General features: G+C 42.3%; 2 protein-coding genes across 18 annotated transcripts in view; one reads left to right on the forward strand and one right to left on the reverse strand.

The window, feature by feature from the left end:
- SYTL3 (synaptotagmin like 3) overlaps positions 1-8,711 on the forward strand; it is a 35,187-nt gene extending 26,476 nt beyond the window's left edge. For 16 of the 17 annotated variants that reach the window (XM_065680665.1, XM_065680672.1, XM_065680661.1 and 13 more), the window contains 6 exons: positions 791-893; positions 4,420-4,590; positions 4,801-4,900; positions 6,097-6,205; positions 7,082-7,287; positions 8,450-8,711. In XM_065680665.1, coding sequence (XP_065536737.1) covers positions 791-893; positions 4,420-4,590; positions 4,801-4,900; positions 6,097-6,205; positions 7,082-7,287; positions 8,450-8,577 — 817 coding nt within the window. In that variant the 3' untranslated portion in view covers positions 8,578-8,711. Of the gene's footprint in view, positions 1-790; positions 894-4,419; positions 4,591-4,800; positions 4,901-6,096; positions 6,206-6,613; positions 7,288-8,449 lie in introns of those variants that run through there. The other variant, XM_065680674.1, reaches the window with a different exon arrangement.
- Positions 8,712-9,389: 678 nt separating this feature from the next.
- Positions 9,390-15,752, reverse strand: part of EZR (ezrin) — a 36,059-nt gene continuing 29,696 nt past the window's right edge. The window contains exons 8-13 of the mRNA XM_065680675.1: positions 14,531-14,694; positions 13,572-13,702; positions 12,739-12,899; positions 12,343-12,435; positions 11,171-11,422; positions 9,390-10,831 (exon numbers count right to left, since the gene is read on the reverse strand). Coding sequence (XP_065536747.1) covers positions 10,667-10,831; positions 11,171-11,422; positions 12,343-12,435; positions 12,739-12,899; positions 13,572-13,702; positions 14,531-14,694 — 966 coding nt within the window. The 3' untranslated portion in view covers positions 9,390-10,666. The remainder of the gene's footprint in view (positions 10,832-11,170; positions 11,423-12,342; positions 12,436-12,738; positions 12,900-13,571; positions 13,703-14,530; positions 14,695-15,752) is intronic.

Here is a 15,752-nt window from a genome sequence, read left to right on the forward strand (position 1 = left end):
CAACAGTCACTCCTTTCCTGCCAAGCTGTGAGCAAGCACCCTCTGTTGCTAATACTCTTTAGTTTTGAAGCAATAACACAACTCAAGCCCTCTGAACTCTCATGAAGGTGAATATTTAACGTTCACATGACCTACATATAAGAAACGTTGGGTAGGAATCATTGGAAGCTTGATTCAGCTTCCAGACATTTTTTACTGGGTTTCCTTGAATTAATGTTAAGGCAATTTTCAGCACTTCAGACGCTCTCCCACTTTCACTATAGTGGCTATTATAACAGGTAGCATTTGTAAAAGCCATAAATTATTATGCATTTTTTGTATGATTTTATACCTTTTTTTTTTTTTTGCTACATGGTACTTGATGTACAAATGAGATGTTTTCTTCATGAGCAAGCAGCAATGATCCTAAAGTTAATTGAGCTAATATTTTTTTTTCTTGAGTATGTAATACGCTGTTTATTTTTGTCACAAAATTGTCACTATAGCTGACAAGGTGACTACCTTGGTGGCAATTGTATGAGAGGCCAAGAGTATGAAAACAGAAGATTCTTATTCAGATAGTGATTCTTTCACAATTAGAATTGAAACATATTAGCTGAATGGTATACAGGGATCTTTATAGCCTCTGTTTTTACTGAGAAAGGATATAGATCACAATTTGCCATTTTATTGCTTGGAAAATTATAGCCAGGAAATTTGTTCAAGAATTAAGGAAAACCTCATTTTTCTTTGTTTGCTTCTCACCAACCCTTTTCTCTGGTTACCTTCCATATATCCTTCTCTCTACAAGGTATGTTAAGGTTTATTTACTTCCTGATAAATCTCCTCGGAGTAAGCGGAAGACAACTGTCAAAAAGAGAACAGTGGATCCAGAATTCGATGAGACTTTGAAGGTACTGTTTGCAATTGTGTGCTGCTAAGTGTGCTTTTCGAGGGTAATGTCTGTCTTTGTAATGTACAATCCTGCAAGTTCAGAATTGTCCTAATGGGGTGAATCTAAGAGTCACTGACAACAGTAATTGAAAAAAATTATGGTTTTCAGTCCAAATAAGAGAAAATGCTTTTGGAGTTACAATGGTAAATTGTAAATCATTAAAAGAGTCTGCCTTTGTCCATGAAAGCATTACTAATTAATTCCATGTTGTTCTGAGTTACCTTGTGGGAAAGCAAAGTGTCTTCCATAGATGCTTTTTTTTTCTTTTGTACATTTGGGGAGTGGGTGCATTGCAGAGCAGTATGTATTTTACACAAGTATCCCTTTCAATCAATACCCTTTGTCAGTGCCACTGGGAGTGTGTCTCTGCAGTTAGCCGAATGCTAACTGAATTCTACCAGCAATAAAACACTGTCTGCTTCCTTTTCCCTGTGCAATTGATGCCAGGCCATCTCTTTGTGGTTCTAATTGCAACCATTAAGAATCCCACCAGACAACAGTAGTTGTGCTTTTAATACTTTAATGCCTTGCAGTATTACTTCTTGCATCCTTGTAAGAGCTGTGTGTAGAAAATAGAAGCCATTATTTTTGCTTCATAGACACTTAATGAAATGTGAAGCTGAAGCTGAGTAATGCCACCCAGAAGAAGTTCATAGAATCATAGAATAGTTAGGGTTGGAAAAGACCTTAAGATGATCTAGTTCCAACCCCCCTGCCATGGGCAGGGACACCTCGCACTAAACCATGTCACTCAAGGCTCTGTCCAAACTGGCCGTGAACACTGCCAGGGATGGAGCATTCACAGCTTTCCCGGGCAACCCATTCCAGGGCCTCACCACCTTAACAGTAAAGAACTTCTTCCTTAAATCCAATATAAACTTCCCCTGTTTAAGTTTTAACCCATTACCCCTTGTCATATCACTACAGTCCCTCGTGAAGAGTCCCTCTCCAGCGTCCTTGTAGGCCCCCTTCAGATACTGGAAGGCTGCTATGAGGTCTCCACACAGCCTTCTCTTCTCCAGGCTGAACAGCCCTAACTTTATCAGCCTATCTTCATATGGGAGGTGCTCCAGTGCCCTGATCATCCTCGTGGCCCTCCTCTGGATTTGTTCCAACAGTTCCATGTCCTTCTTATGTTGAGGACACCAGAACTGCACACAATACTCAGAGAGGTCTCTTGAGAGCAGAGTAGAGGCGCAGGATCACCTCCTTTGACCTGTTGGTCACGCTCCTTTTGATGCAGCCCAGGGTACGGTTGGCTTTCTGGGCTGTGAACGCACACTGTCAGCCCATGTTAATTTTCTCATCAGTCAACACCCCCAAGTCCTTCTCCACAGGGCTGCTCTCAATCTCTTCTCTGCCCAACCTGTAGCTGTGTCTGGGATTACTCCGACCCAGGTGTAGGACCTTGTACTTGACATGGTTGAACTTCATAAGGTTGGCATCAGCCCACCTCACAAGCGTGTCAGGGTCCCTCTGGACGGCATCCCTTCCCTCCAGCGTATCAACCGAACCACACAGCTTGGTGTCATCGGCAAACTTGCTGAGGGCACACTCAATCCCACTGTCCATGTCAGCGACAAAGATGTTGAACAAGACTGGTCCCAGCACCGATCCCTGAGGGACGCCACTCATTACTGATCTCCAGCCAGACACTGAGCCATTGACCACAACTCTTTGTGTGCGGCCATCCAGCCAGTTCTTTATCCACTGAGTGGTCCATCTGTCAAATTGATCTCTCTCCAATTTAGAGACAAGGATGTCGTGCGGGACAGTGTCGAATGCTTTGCACAAGTCCAGGTAGATGACACCAAGTGCTCTACCCCTGTCCATCAGTTCTGTAGCCCCATCATAGAAGGCCACCAAATTGGTCAGGCAGGATTTCCCCTTAGTGAAGCCATGCTGGCTGTCACCAAGCACCTTGTTGTTTTTCATGTGCCTTAGCATGCCTTCCAGGAGAATGTGCTCCAAGGTTTTGCCAGGCACAGAGGTGAGACCGACTGCTCTGTAGTTCCCTGGGTCATCCATTTTCCCCTTCTTGAAAATGGGGGTTATATTTCCCTTTTTCCAGTCGTCGGGAACTTCACCTGACTGCCATGATTTTTCAAATATGATGGCCAGTTGGATTAGTTTTGTTGTTCCCAGCTCCAGTTTTGTACTCGGATCACTACAAATCAATTTTTTTTGTGTGTGTTAATGAGCTGCAGTAGTACATAAGATGATGACTTCTTCAGTTATGTGTTGTCTTGGAAAAGATAAGAAAGAGAAGTTAATGGAGGGAAAAACTTGTACTGTTGGTCCTTGAACTACACAAAAGCTTCAGTGTTACTCCCATCTTTTGGTGCATATGAGCAAGAATTTTTAGTGAGTAAAACCGGCAATATGTTTGAAAAGACCATTGTAAAATTCTATAGCAACAACAAAAAATTTAAGTAATGTACGGGATTCTTATATACCCTGAAGTCTGTATATAGGGTTTAAGCTGGGAGAAAAAAGATTCTGAATTTGGAATAACTGGTCCTAATTTTATAGTCCCTTTTCTATGCCGAATCGTGCAGAACTGAAAAAGGGAAGGTGAGAGCCGTACCTGAACTGGCTCTATGAACACTAAAGATAGTTTTGTTAGAAATCTTTTGAATTAGTTTAATTGTTAATTTTTCCAGAGTAGTAGAAATGGTCAGAAGATCACAGTGCTAGTGCAGGTAAACTGCATCATGACACCAAGATCCAACTTGGTGAGATTCAGCTGCAGATTAAGGTGCCTACATTTGAGTAGCTCCATGTGTGAGAGGTCTTTAAGTGCTCTTGAGAATCACTGGAGCCCAAGGTGATTAGTTCCACAGCTTACACCCAGCCTGTGATTCAGCAGCCTAAGTATGGGTAGTGATGTCCTTGCCTCCAGCTTCCAGCCCAGGTGGATGTAGGTTCCCTCTAGGCTGGGTATCACATTTGCCAGTCTTATGTGGGTATGTTAGGTACCCAACAATGTCTCAACAGGCTCTAACTATGTTTTGGGAGCAGATCAGGGCTGTAATCAGTGATCATCTGAATTACTTCTTTCTTCTTACTGACTGTATTGAGAAGATGTCCACTGACCGGAATGGAAGTTGAGCACCCTTGTTAGCACCTTAGTTCTGAACTGGCCTCCAGAGTAGCCGAATTCTGCTTGGAGTGTATAACAAAGACAGGGAGAGAGAGAAAAAAAAAACCAAAAAAACCCACCAGCAGAAATGGGCAAGAATTATTTCAAGTTCTGAATTAATAACCAGAATCTTTAGCAAGGCACATCAAGGTATTTCTGGAATGTGATTTCATATTTGGATGAGTGTTATTTAGCATTTAAATAGTGGAGTAATATGCAGATTGCAAAGCATGTTCAGACAGCATGGTTCTGTCTGTATCCAGGTGCCTTCAGCCATGCTGTAGCTGGCCTGGTTATGGGCATGGGCCTGCATTCACCCTCTAAATAATATTTATCTTTCCAGTACAAGATTGAATACTCCCAGCTGGGAAGTCGGCAGCTTCAGATCTCTGTGTGGCATGCAGCAGCACTCAAATACAGAGTGTTTTTGGGGGAAGTGGTGATTCCACTGGCAGCATGGGATTTTCAAGAGGACTCAATGCAGTTGTTCAGCTGGTACCAGCTCAAGCCAAAGGTGATTCTTAGTTTTTGTGCTTAGTTGTATCTTAAAAGCAAGATGTAGTAAAAGCTATGAAAAATATCACCCTTCTGAGACTGATGGAGGCAAAAATGCTGTCAATCCAGCCCATTAAGAAGGACATGTTGCAAACATAAATAAACTGTGAGAAGGACGTGGAATAGGATGTTTGCAGTAATGCAAATTTCTGTGTGTTCCTTTCTTCAGCTTGAAAAACCTGAACATGATCTTATCGAATACAGTGGTGAACTCCTCGTGTCTGCAAGACTGTCAGCACCAGCTCAGTATAAAAGTTTCCAGTTTGAAGGTATAAAATGTTTCAGCATACATCACTATGTATGCTGGATCCCTTGGCTAGAAAAGAATTGACATCAATGAGGGACTAGCAATGTGTCCATATAATATGCCTGTATGGGGTTGGTAACACTTACTGCAAATAGTGGTTTGTGGTGTATTATATTTCAAATTAATAAAGATCCAAACATTTGCCAACTTCATCTTTTTTGTTCTTTTCAATGCCAACAAAAGCTGCATATTATAGTGGTAGCAGTATGATGAAGCCAGCTGTTTGGGAAGCTTGTGCCAGTCATAGTGTTGCTGGTAGACCTTGTTCTGGAGGTGGTGCAGTTTTAATGCCCAAGGTGGAGTCTGCCAATTTGGGGAAAAGGTGAAAAAGAAATGGCTGCAAGGGTACCAACCAGCACCCTTAGCTTCCTCCAGTGTTTTCATTTAAGAGAGATTGTTTCACTTAGAAGGTGTTAGGTTCAGCATGTACAGTCAGGATTCAGGTTTTGGAAATAAAAGACTTGTAAGATACATTAAGTATTGCTGTAGTGTATCAGAGCAAGCACCTGCTGGTGGAGTAAAAGAAACACCTTGGGAGGAGGAGGGATAGGACATCCTCATTGGAAAATTGCCTCCCTAGATCACAGTGAGATATACAGAGGTTCAGAGCTCTAATAACTCTCTCAAGTGTCAGGACCACAGCACAAGGTAGAGGCCATTATGAAGATCTAATTAGCTGTTAGGCTAATTTTGTTTCCTTTGCTTTTCCAAATGACCTAAAAGTTACCAACTTGCTTTCTTTCATTTTTCCTCCTTGTGCATGCCTGTGTATTGGGTCTCTATAACTAGAGCTGTAACAAAGGAGCGGAATCGCACTGTATTCGGCTACTTCTCCTGCTTCTGGCTTTGTTTCAGAGAAACACTCCTGTAGGTACTGCCCTGTATTTACTTAATACAAATACATCAGAAAGCTCGGTCTTTGGAACAGGAATCACAAAGCAACCTGCTACTCATTACTTGCCTTTTTGGGGAGTGTGTGAGTCTTACCCTGTACAAACAGGTTAAAATCTTTCAAATGATCAAAATGATCCTGTATTAGCACTGTGAGTCCTTATCACAGTAGTACCACTTAGGCATTTTCCTGCTTACTGATAGCAACATCTTAAGCTTTCAGCTGAACTAACTGGTTATTTCATGTGATAAATGCTCTTGTTGCAGGAAGAAAAGACCAAGGCGTTCCCAGCTGCCAGCTTCAGGTTGTGATAACTGGGGCCAAGAACTTGCCTGTGCTGAGAGCTTCTGGAAAGCCAAACCCATTTGTTATAGGGTATGCACGAGACCTTAACACTTCAAACAGAAAATGTCATACACGTTCTGTGTGAATGTACATGTTAACATGTTTTCAGTAGGAGACTGGCCCCTGAAAGTGGCATTGTCCACACTCTTAGACATTCCTTGTAATGATGGCATTTGGGTGCCTGCACAACAGCCGCATTCAGCAATGCAGTGATAGGTCCCACTGGCTCTTTGGGTCCTGAATGGAACTTCAGCAGTGACTCATGTCATTAAAATTCAGAGGTTGCTAGTTCAAGTATGTGGTTTTAGATATTGGGGGTGGGGCTGGGTTAGTGCCAATCAGAGGGTATTTTAATTCTTGTTTTTCATGTGTGTCTTTGCAGAATTAAATATATCTTTGGGTACATTTAAAAGGAAACCTTTATCCTCTTCATTTTAGACATTTTTAAAGAAGAGGGACTGTTGTATGTGGGATCATCTTACTTTCTTACTGTCCAGCACCAGATGCCACTGGAAATATGATACTGGGGTACATTTCCACCATCACATAAAGCCATTTCATTGTTTGCAGCACCAATCTTCAGTGAAATGAGCCAGAAATTTATCTATTCAAAAGCAGGTTTTGGGCAGAATTAGGTAACAGAACAGGCAGTAAAGATTTCTTCAGCAGTCAGTGACAGCAAAAGGCGAACAGACTAGAAGAGCCCACTTGTACCCACAGTGAAGGCAGACAAGAAAAGGAACAAGTCCCAAAATAAACACATTGGGACCATGTTCTACCTTGCACTTAAGCTGAACTTTCACGCTATTTAAAGCAAACCAAAGGGCCCTGGTTGATTATTGCAAATGTTCTGTTTTCTGATTGAGAAATCAGTAACCTTGCTGAACTCTCATTGTTTTGGGGAAGTTGTCTTATCCTTCCAGACCAACCAGAGGTAAAGCAGAAGTCTCCTGTCTGGAAGAAAGAAGCCTATCCCCAGTGGAACCACTTATTTGTCTTTGATGGTGTGACCCCAGCTCAGCTGCAGCAGTCATGTCTACACTTGACTGTCTGGGACCAGTCAACTTCCAGCTCAAGCGATCAGTTCCTAGGAGGAGCTACACTTGGTGCAAGTAGGTTCTTTATCATGAAAAATCGAAGGCAATTTGGGAGAAATTCATCTACTTTACATTCTAAATAATACTTACACTGTGCTATTTATCACCTATTGCTGTGTGCCTTGCAGTCTTGGGCTTTGATCCTGTAAGAAACACTGCATGCGCTTTAGTTCAGGTCTTTGCAAAAGCTCAAGGTTGTCAGTGGGAATTTTCAGGAAAGCCATTTGTTATCATGGTAAGTTACAGGACTGAAGCCTAGCCATGCTAAGGCAGGCATAGAAAAGCTGGGTGGAGTTAACTCATCTAGAGCTCCATTAATAAATTTTGAAGACCGGTTCCTTGAGCTGTTTCCTATGCATTGGTTAATTTTAAATACTATTTAATATAAAGGAAGCACAAGAACTAATGACCTACTAGACTCCAACCTTCCTTATGTTTGTGCTTATCAGTTTACATCCACAAAACAATCCAGTCACTGGGAGATACAGTGAAACTTGCTCAGAAGGGGCTATTGAACATCTGAGTTTTGGGCTCTGTTCTAATGTATGTGCAAGTGAGGAAGCTTGCTCTCAAGGCTGAGAAGTTTTTGAGAAGCCCTCTTCTCACTGAATAGGCCGTGTTTCACTTTTAATTGAAGACTGCCCCATGGAGTCTGTCTTCTCAGAGGTGAAAGGCTCAAAAAGATTGCTCAGACACTGTGTTATGGTATCAACACGCACTTTAGGGGAGTATTATCACTAATAACTCAGTGCTGTGCAAGCTGCCTTGTGAACTTCTTTTGATTGTCCTACCCAGCATCTTCCTTTCTGCCAGAGCAGGAGCTACCTGCTCCTGAGTGAAGACAACTATTCAAGCTCTAAGCCTAGTAATGCATTAAAGTGACTGGAGATGAATCGCAGCATGAGACCTAGTGCCATGCTGCTACTATTAATAACCTGCTTGCTCCTTTGCTTTTAGTCGTAAGCAGAAACTTTTTCTTTGCTGCAGGCTGAATTCTTTAGTAAGTGATTCTAGTTTAACAGGGTTTAAATAATGCATCAAAAATATAGCTACAATTTATTGCAAGTAATGCCTTAGGAGCTACAGAACAGCTAAAGAAACAGGTTCGTTGTTGTCCAGTCAATTGGGTAAGACTACGTGAAAAGTAACTGTGCCCTTCCTTTTTGCTTTGTTGCAGTGGAATGGTTTGGCTCTACCACCCTTTCTCAGTCAGTGCTCCAATGGCAGGAAGTACTCTGCAGACCAAACACATGGATGGACTTTACACTTGTCCTGCATTCAAACAAGGAAAACTTTAAATCATAAGAGAACTGCACAACAGCTTTCCCCATGTGTGAAGCTTTCAATTCAAGTGGCATGTGCTTTTCGGGTCTGGGGGAAGGTATACTGCAAGCATACCTAGTCCAGCATTTGTGGAACATAGAGTTATACATTTGAAAGTGTGTGAGGTTTTATTGCTCCAAAGGTTAAGGCTTTGTTATCTGTGTGTCTATCTGGAGTATAAGGTTTCTTTGGGAGTGATAAACTCAGAAATGCATTGTGGTGACAAGGCAACAGTAGCCAGATGAGATGCAGGTCTGGGCATAGAACTGTCATTCTTTAATCACAGATAGGAAGAAGTCTTAGAGAAAAATAACTTACCTTAAAGTTACCTGCCTTCACTCTCATCTTGATGTTTTATATGTTGAAGGAATTGTCCTGCACTCCTCAGCAGGAGTGAGGGACAACAGTTAACAGAAAAGTGTGGTTGGACGACGTTCCTTGTTCTTATCAGCTGTAAGACAGTATTAACAAGTCTGATCCATATGGCACACAGAACAGGAGTTTAGCTGGGGTTATAATTTATTCATGTAAGCTTAAGGCCCAGCTGCTGTGTCAGTTCACTGTGAACTGTAGTTACAGTCAGCAGAAACTTTGTATATACAACTGTAACAAGTGCTGCTGTTACATACCTCAAGCCATTACAGATAGTACTCTCCTTTCTTCCTTCCCAGGTAATGTGGCTTTTAAGGAGAATTAAAAGACACAGGGAGTTATATGCTAAGCTCAGGAACTAGATGAAAATCCACACCTGATACACAATATGCCCCACACAAGAACCACTTGACTCCAAGTCCTTTGTTACTTTGCAGATCTTTTATTTAGATGTTTGCTGCTGCAAATAAAAAAAACACACACAATTCAACTCGAGTATAAAGCAGCAGAGATGGTGTAAATGGAAGAGAAGAACTGACAACATACTGTATCTCACTTTCTAACAGATTTTCAAGGAAAGGGGGAACTTAAGAGGGGAAGGAATGGTCACAGAAATGCTCTCTACTAGAGAGAATACAACTGTGATATAAACAAGCAGTCCCTTCATCTTTGGAGTCTGAAACTTTAAATCACATTTAAAAAAATTAGAAAATTTGTTAGAAAAATAGGTGCAGTAAAATTGTATCTATTGGATCATGAGTACCTAGTAAGTTTTCATTAAGTAAAAAAGTGATCTTTACAAATAATGCTTTGTAGCAAATAATCAGTTAATGCACTGTACCAGGCTAAGCATTGTTTAGGCATTTTTACAGATGCAAGTCTTATTTAATCTGAAAAGTAACAAAATATACAGAGCAAAACTATTTCCCTTTAAGCTACTGCAATCCACATATTGCGTGGTTTTAATATATATATATATAAATACTACACTATAACTGATCAGTAATGAAGCTGGAATGCAAACACAGGAGTGTATTAGATTCCAACAGCATATTTGCCTAGGTGTTACAGGAGGAGGGTATCAGTGTCCCTGTGCCATCACTGCAGAGTTTCTCCAGTTGAGAGCAGCAACCAGAAGAAGCCTAATTTCTACACAGAGCAGTTCTGAGGTGGTGTCAGTTCTTCTGTGTGCATGGGGTAGGGAACAGGCTGTGGGCATCAAGACCAAGGATAAAAACCAGGGTATATAAACACACATGCACACATACATACAGGGCTCACAAATTCTGAGTTCTACAACCTGTCTTTCCAACTGTTGGACTTTACACTGTAACTAATAATACAGAGACATATGGCACAAAATTTGCCCACAGTCACTTAGTTTTAGACCAAGCTGAATCCAGCACCTGCTTGCTTAAAGAGAGATGTGACCTAAGGCCTTTTGGCACTAAGCAAAGGCGTGAGCAAGTTACCAGGATCAGTGGTACCATAACTTTTTAACTATACCAAATTTAATAGGAGATACGGAATAAAAGGGAGATTCAAACACCTTGGGGTTTTTAAAGAACACTTGTTACGTCTCATACAGTGACCCCTCCTCAGGGAAAAAAAAAACCAACAAAAACACCCCCAAAACAAGAATACAGCATTAAGATCTGCCTTCCCCACAGTCCTTCCTTCTTGTTACAAACATCATTCATTACATTGCCTCAAACTCATCAATTCTCTGCTTGGTGTTGCCTTGCCGGATCTGCCGCAGCGTCTTGTACTTGTCACGTCCCTGTCGCATGTTCTCTGAGTGGATAATATCATTGTGGGTCCTCTTGTTTTCATCTCTAGCCTGGGCCAGCTCATCTGTCAATGCCTGCAATATCAAGGACAGCAGATACAGATTATACATGTGAAGCTTTCAGCTGGTGACAGCAGTGCTCTTTGGTGAGAGTTGACAGTTGTTAGATGACTGGACAGAGTGATCTAACAATGACAGAGATACAACACATGCTTTCCATAAACGCTATGGATAATGTGAATAAGTAATCTCAAAGCCTGAGCAATGACAGTAACCATTGTAGATCTTGTATTTAATTCCAACTGCCTACAGGAACTGTAAATGAAGAGAAACTATTGTGCTTTGTGTGCTTAACCAAGCAGTTAAGTGGTCTATTTTCCAGGAACAATTGTTTCAATTACTCCACTGTCTTACCCTCAGCTGCCTCTGCACACGCTCATTCTTCTCTGCTTCAGTAATGCGCTTCTCCTCGTTGCGGTCATTCCGGATCCCCTCACTGGAGAACTCTGCGCTGTAGGCAGAGTACTCAGATCCCTCATCTTGCAAGTTATCATGGACATGGTAGTTAACAGGCTCATAGACAGGCGGTGGGGGTGGAGGTGGAGCAGTCATCACCAGCTGTAGCTCCTCCTTTGTTTTTACCAGATCCTCTTGAGCTTCCTTGGCCTTTGGGCAGAGAGTGAAAAATAGTTTTAAATGCATTTCTTGCTTTACACCAGGCTTAATGAACGCTTTAACACTTGTCTCCCCGCTTTTTTCAATCTGCTATGAAAAGCAAGAAGAGGGAATTAAATCTCTGCAGTTGACAGATTGTTGTGGTCTTAAGCAAAACATTTTTGCTAGTGGTACTGTCATCCACTGTGTAATTGTGTAATGTGCAGGGGATCTGAACAAAGGATCTTCCAACACAACACACTCTAGGAAGAACAATTTTGCAGGAATCTACAATTATCTTCATCCTGCACTCCATTTGAAGAGCTGTAGGCTGTAGATATGGGTTCCACAGAGCAAGAACTCTGGTTCCCTGGTTGGCATTTTAATGCAATCGCATACTGGGCAGTCAGATTCCATGCTGCTTCAGAGGTTCTGCCCTCCTGTGCACTCTGCAGCACATGCCAAAGGGCACTGGGAGAACCAGGCACGCTGAGCCTGGCATGGGTTGGGATTGGTGCATCCAATTATTAAACTCTCCCAACCCAGGTGCCAGGAAGCCATGGACAACAGCACACACTCCTCAGGACTGGTACCTCCAGTGTGGCATCTTCTCTTGATTGATGTGATGTTTTCAGACATTGCATCATGGATTAAATACCTCATTTATACAATGTACCACTTCCTCCCCATGTCTCCAAGACTATAATTACACTTTTAGGTTTCATACAGGCTTCAATTTTGAATTTTGACTGAGGGCTTGTTGAAAGAAAGGTGTTTTACAGACATATTGCACATTCCTCACAAGTCTGCCCTTCGCTGTTGGCCTGCAGATGTTTGTCTACACATTTAGGGATGTCATATCAGGCTAAGCACTGTGGTATGCTCTGCTCAAGTGCAGAGCTCCAGAGCAACTTTGTAAAGCTGATACTCACTCTGATTTGCCACTCTTCAACCTCACTCTCTTTACGCCTCCTTGCCTCCTCAAGAAGTGCAATCCTGGCTGTATACTCTGCAAGCTCTGTAGCCTGTTAAATAATAAAACTGGAATTACAAGGACTCTTCAAAAAAACAAAACACAGAGCAAACAAACACTATTGACTGAGAAAAGACCCAAGTGTTACACTCCACTGTAATAAAGACTGAATAAGAATTTAAGACTTAAAAAGCAGACTGCTCATGACAGAAGCCAATGCCACAATGATGTTATCACAGGGTCTACTACTTCACCATGTTTTTCTCTGGAGAAAAAGGCTTTATTATATGTTAGTATGCCAAAGGGCATACTAACACGCCTGTATCTCTTACCCTCAAAAATGACTGGGTCTTACCAGCTGTTCCTGGCTCTTTATCTGGTCCATATTCTGTCTCTCCAGCTCTTCTTTGGCCTGCAGAGCTGCCAAACGATCAGCTTCCAAACGTTCTGCTTCTGCCTGGGCTCGTTTCCTTTCCTCCTCCAGCTGAATGGCTCTTTGAATCTGATCTGAGAGCTCTGGAACAAGATGAATCAATGTGGTTAGTGCATAAGCCTGGTCAAAGCAAAGGAACTACAGGCAGTCTCCTAGGTAACTGCAGAAGTCATGACAAGCACTTTACTCCTGCTTGCAATACCCCTTCACTGTGCACCTCAAAGTAATTATTCGTGTAACACATCAAGGAACTGAACTCAGAAGTAGTCAGCTGCACATGATTCAATTTTCTGCAAGATATATGCACTGAAGCCTGCAACACTGACATGATTCTGGTGCCCTTAATTGCAAGGACCAGATGTTGCTGTCTCGAATTGCATTGAAACAGAAGCTTCCTTTTCACTGGAAAGACCTCTTTCCAAAAGTACTTTTTCTGTTAGGAGCTAAGTAAAAAGTACTTGAGAGCTGAACGCTCACTGCCTGCTGGAAGAGGCCAAACTACTTAAACACTCTTGGCAACAGGGGGAAATACAGTTAGTGCCCTTCAGTTCCCAAATACAACTGGCAGATTGTATGCTACTTTCATACTTTGGCTGGTATCAGTATGTGCATGTATGTATTTATCCACATAGACAGGTAACAGTAAGCCTTGCCAAGAGATCCTGGTGTCACCAGGGTTTAGGCTAGGCGTAGGTAGTGACCCATATAACCCTCCTATGGAGCACAATACATATGGTCTGGTACAAGTACTTTACCTTTCTCTGCTTTCTGAGTCTTCACCTCATATTCTTGTAGCCTCACCAGGAGCTCCTCCTTTTCCCTCAACATTTGCTCTTTCTCCCTCTCAATTGTCTCCCTTTTCTTCTTTTCATTTTCTAGTTGTTGCCTGTTAGAAACAGATTTCATTCTTGAAGCTCACTTTCAGACCTAAGGTACAGCCAGACAAGAATGCCGGCTGGGCATTTCTCCAGGCAGCTCAGTGGGAAGCAACTGCCACAAAACAAAGAGCCAGAAGACAGAAATAGATACAGCTTGTTCCTTCATCACTTCAGAATTTTTGCTCAGTTTTGGATACCCCACTTCATAAAAACATTTCTATTTTAGTTGCCTGCCACAGAAATTTAGAACACCAAATAGCTACTACATGCGGAGAGAGAAAATCTGGACTTGGCACCGCAAGCCTGGACTGGGTATTGCAAATCTACTTGGTACAGTAGAGAGATAACTTTGTTACTTCTGATGTAAGGGAAGCCAAGAAGGCATAAGAACAAGAGCACTGAGGGAATGATAGCAAATAAGCCACAAACACAGGAGAAAAGCATCATGATTTCTTGAACCCTAAGCAACCTGCAGCCAGTAGTGGAAGTCCAAAGGAATCGCTAATCCTTTTTCTGTGCTTGTAACAGGTCTCCCAGTCCCCTCTTTCCTCTTCACAGCATACCCATGTGCACCCTTGAAGGCTTCTTCCTTACTCCCGACCATCCCTTGGTTTAACACAGAAATCGGATCCTAACACTCAGGAGGATCCAGGAGGAGCTCTCTCTGGGTGTGCACCACCACACAAGAGCCCACTGTGCTTTTACTTGCGTGTTTCCTTGCAAAAGCCATGTTGCTGCCAGCTGCCCTGCAGGTACAGCTGCCTGCCAAGCCCTGCTGTGGCACCGGTGGCATTCATCTCTGCCACCCCATTTCTGCTGATTGTATTTAAGCTCACCTTTCCAGTTGTTTCTGGTGCTTCTCCTCACGGGCCTGGGCTTTCATCTGTTGCACCTCAATGGTGTCGGGCTTCCTGCGCCGCATATACAGTTCATGGTTGCCCATGCAAAGCTGCAGGATCCTCTTGTTAATTCTCAGACGAGGGGCATAGAACACAAAGTCCTAGAAGAGAAACCTGACAGTCAGTTTTCCAAGCATGCTTTCTCCCAGCATCTTGTCACTAACTTCACTGCAATCAAGACACATACGTGAGCCACTTAAATATAGCAGTAAAGACTGACAGTATCATCTGAAGCTAAAACAACTTATTTATATTCTTCAGTTAAAGTCTACATAGAATCGACAAGTTACTCTTCTAGAAAAGGTATCTGTTAGAGAAAATTAACAATCTCCATTTAAAGGAGTCTTTGTGGAGATTGTCACAGAAGATTCTGGGTTGGCAGGTAACCATCTGGGCAACTACTCCTAGATCTCTAGTACTGAGTAATTAGTTTTTTCAGCTTGCAAGGTTTTGTGACCAGAAGATAAAGCGTTAAACTAAAAATGCATTACAGACTGTTAAAGTAATTGTAGAATTTCCTGATCTGCTTAAATCAATATTCAAGGCACCATCTGTGGGGTTTTGGGTTGTTTTTTTCCAGAGAAAGAGAAGAAACACCTTGCAATGTCATTCCTTCTTCTCCATGGCATTTCCTAGTTAAGCAGACCTATGCTGTTACTGGAATGTCAAATGGCAGCTCTTTTTTTGGAACCAGCAAACATAAGGATTATTTTGAATACTGGGTTGCAGGCAGTGACAACACACAAGATATTCCAAAATTTCTGGTTGGTTCAGCCAAAAGAACAGCTCAAATTTGTTATCTGTGTTTTAACCAGGCTTTTAGAAAAACTACACACCAGACTGAGCTCCTGGAAGTCAATCTGAGAAAGGGATACAGAGGGCCAAGGTCATCACCTGCCTGATGGTTTTTCCTGAGTCCACAGCCGCACGTTTACAACACAGTCTCAGCTTAGACAGTGAATAAACTCTGCATCTTTGTGCCTGTTCTTCAGAACTGTGAGGACGGTGATACGGGCAGTAGGCAAGCTGCCACGTTACCACCAGCACCCATTCCCCAGAACCACTCTCCCATGGATTGCCTTGCTGCTAGCAGGAGGTGGAAATAAGAAGGTGCACAACAGGGTGTCAATTCCGCATGACAGCGGTGATCATGTTTTTA

The sequence above is a fragment of the Lathamus discolor genome, chromosome 5, assembly GCF_037157495.1.
Source record: "Lathamus discolor isolate bLatDis1 chromosome 5, bLatDis1.hap1, whole genome shotgun sequence".
Classification (NCBI taxonomy): Eukaryota; Metazoa; Chordata; class Aves; order Psittaciformes; family Psittacidae; genus Lathamus; species Lathamus discolor.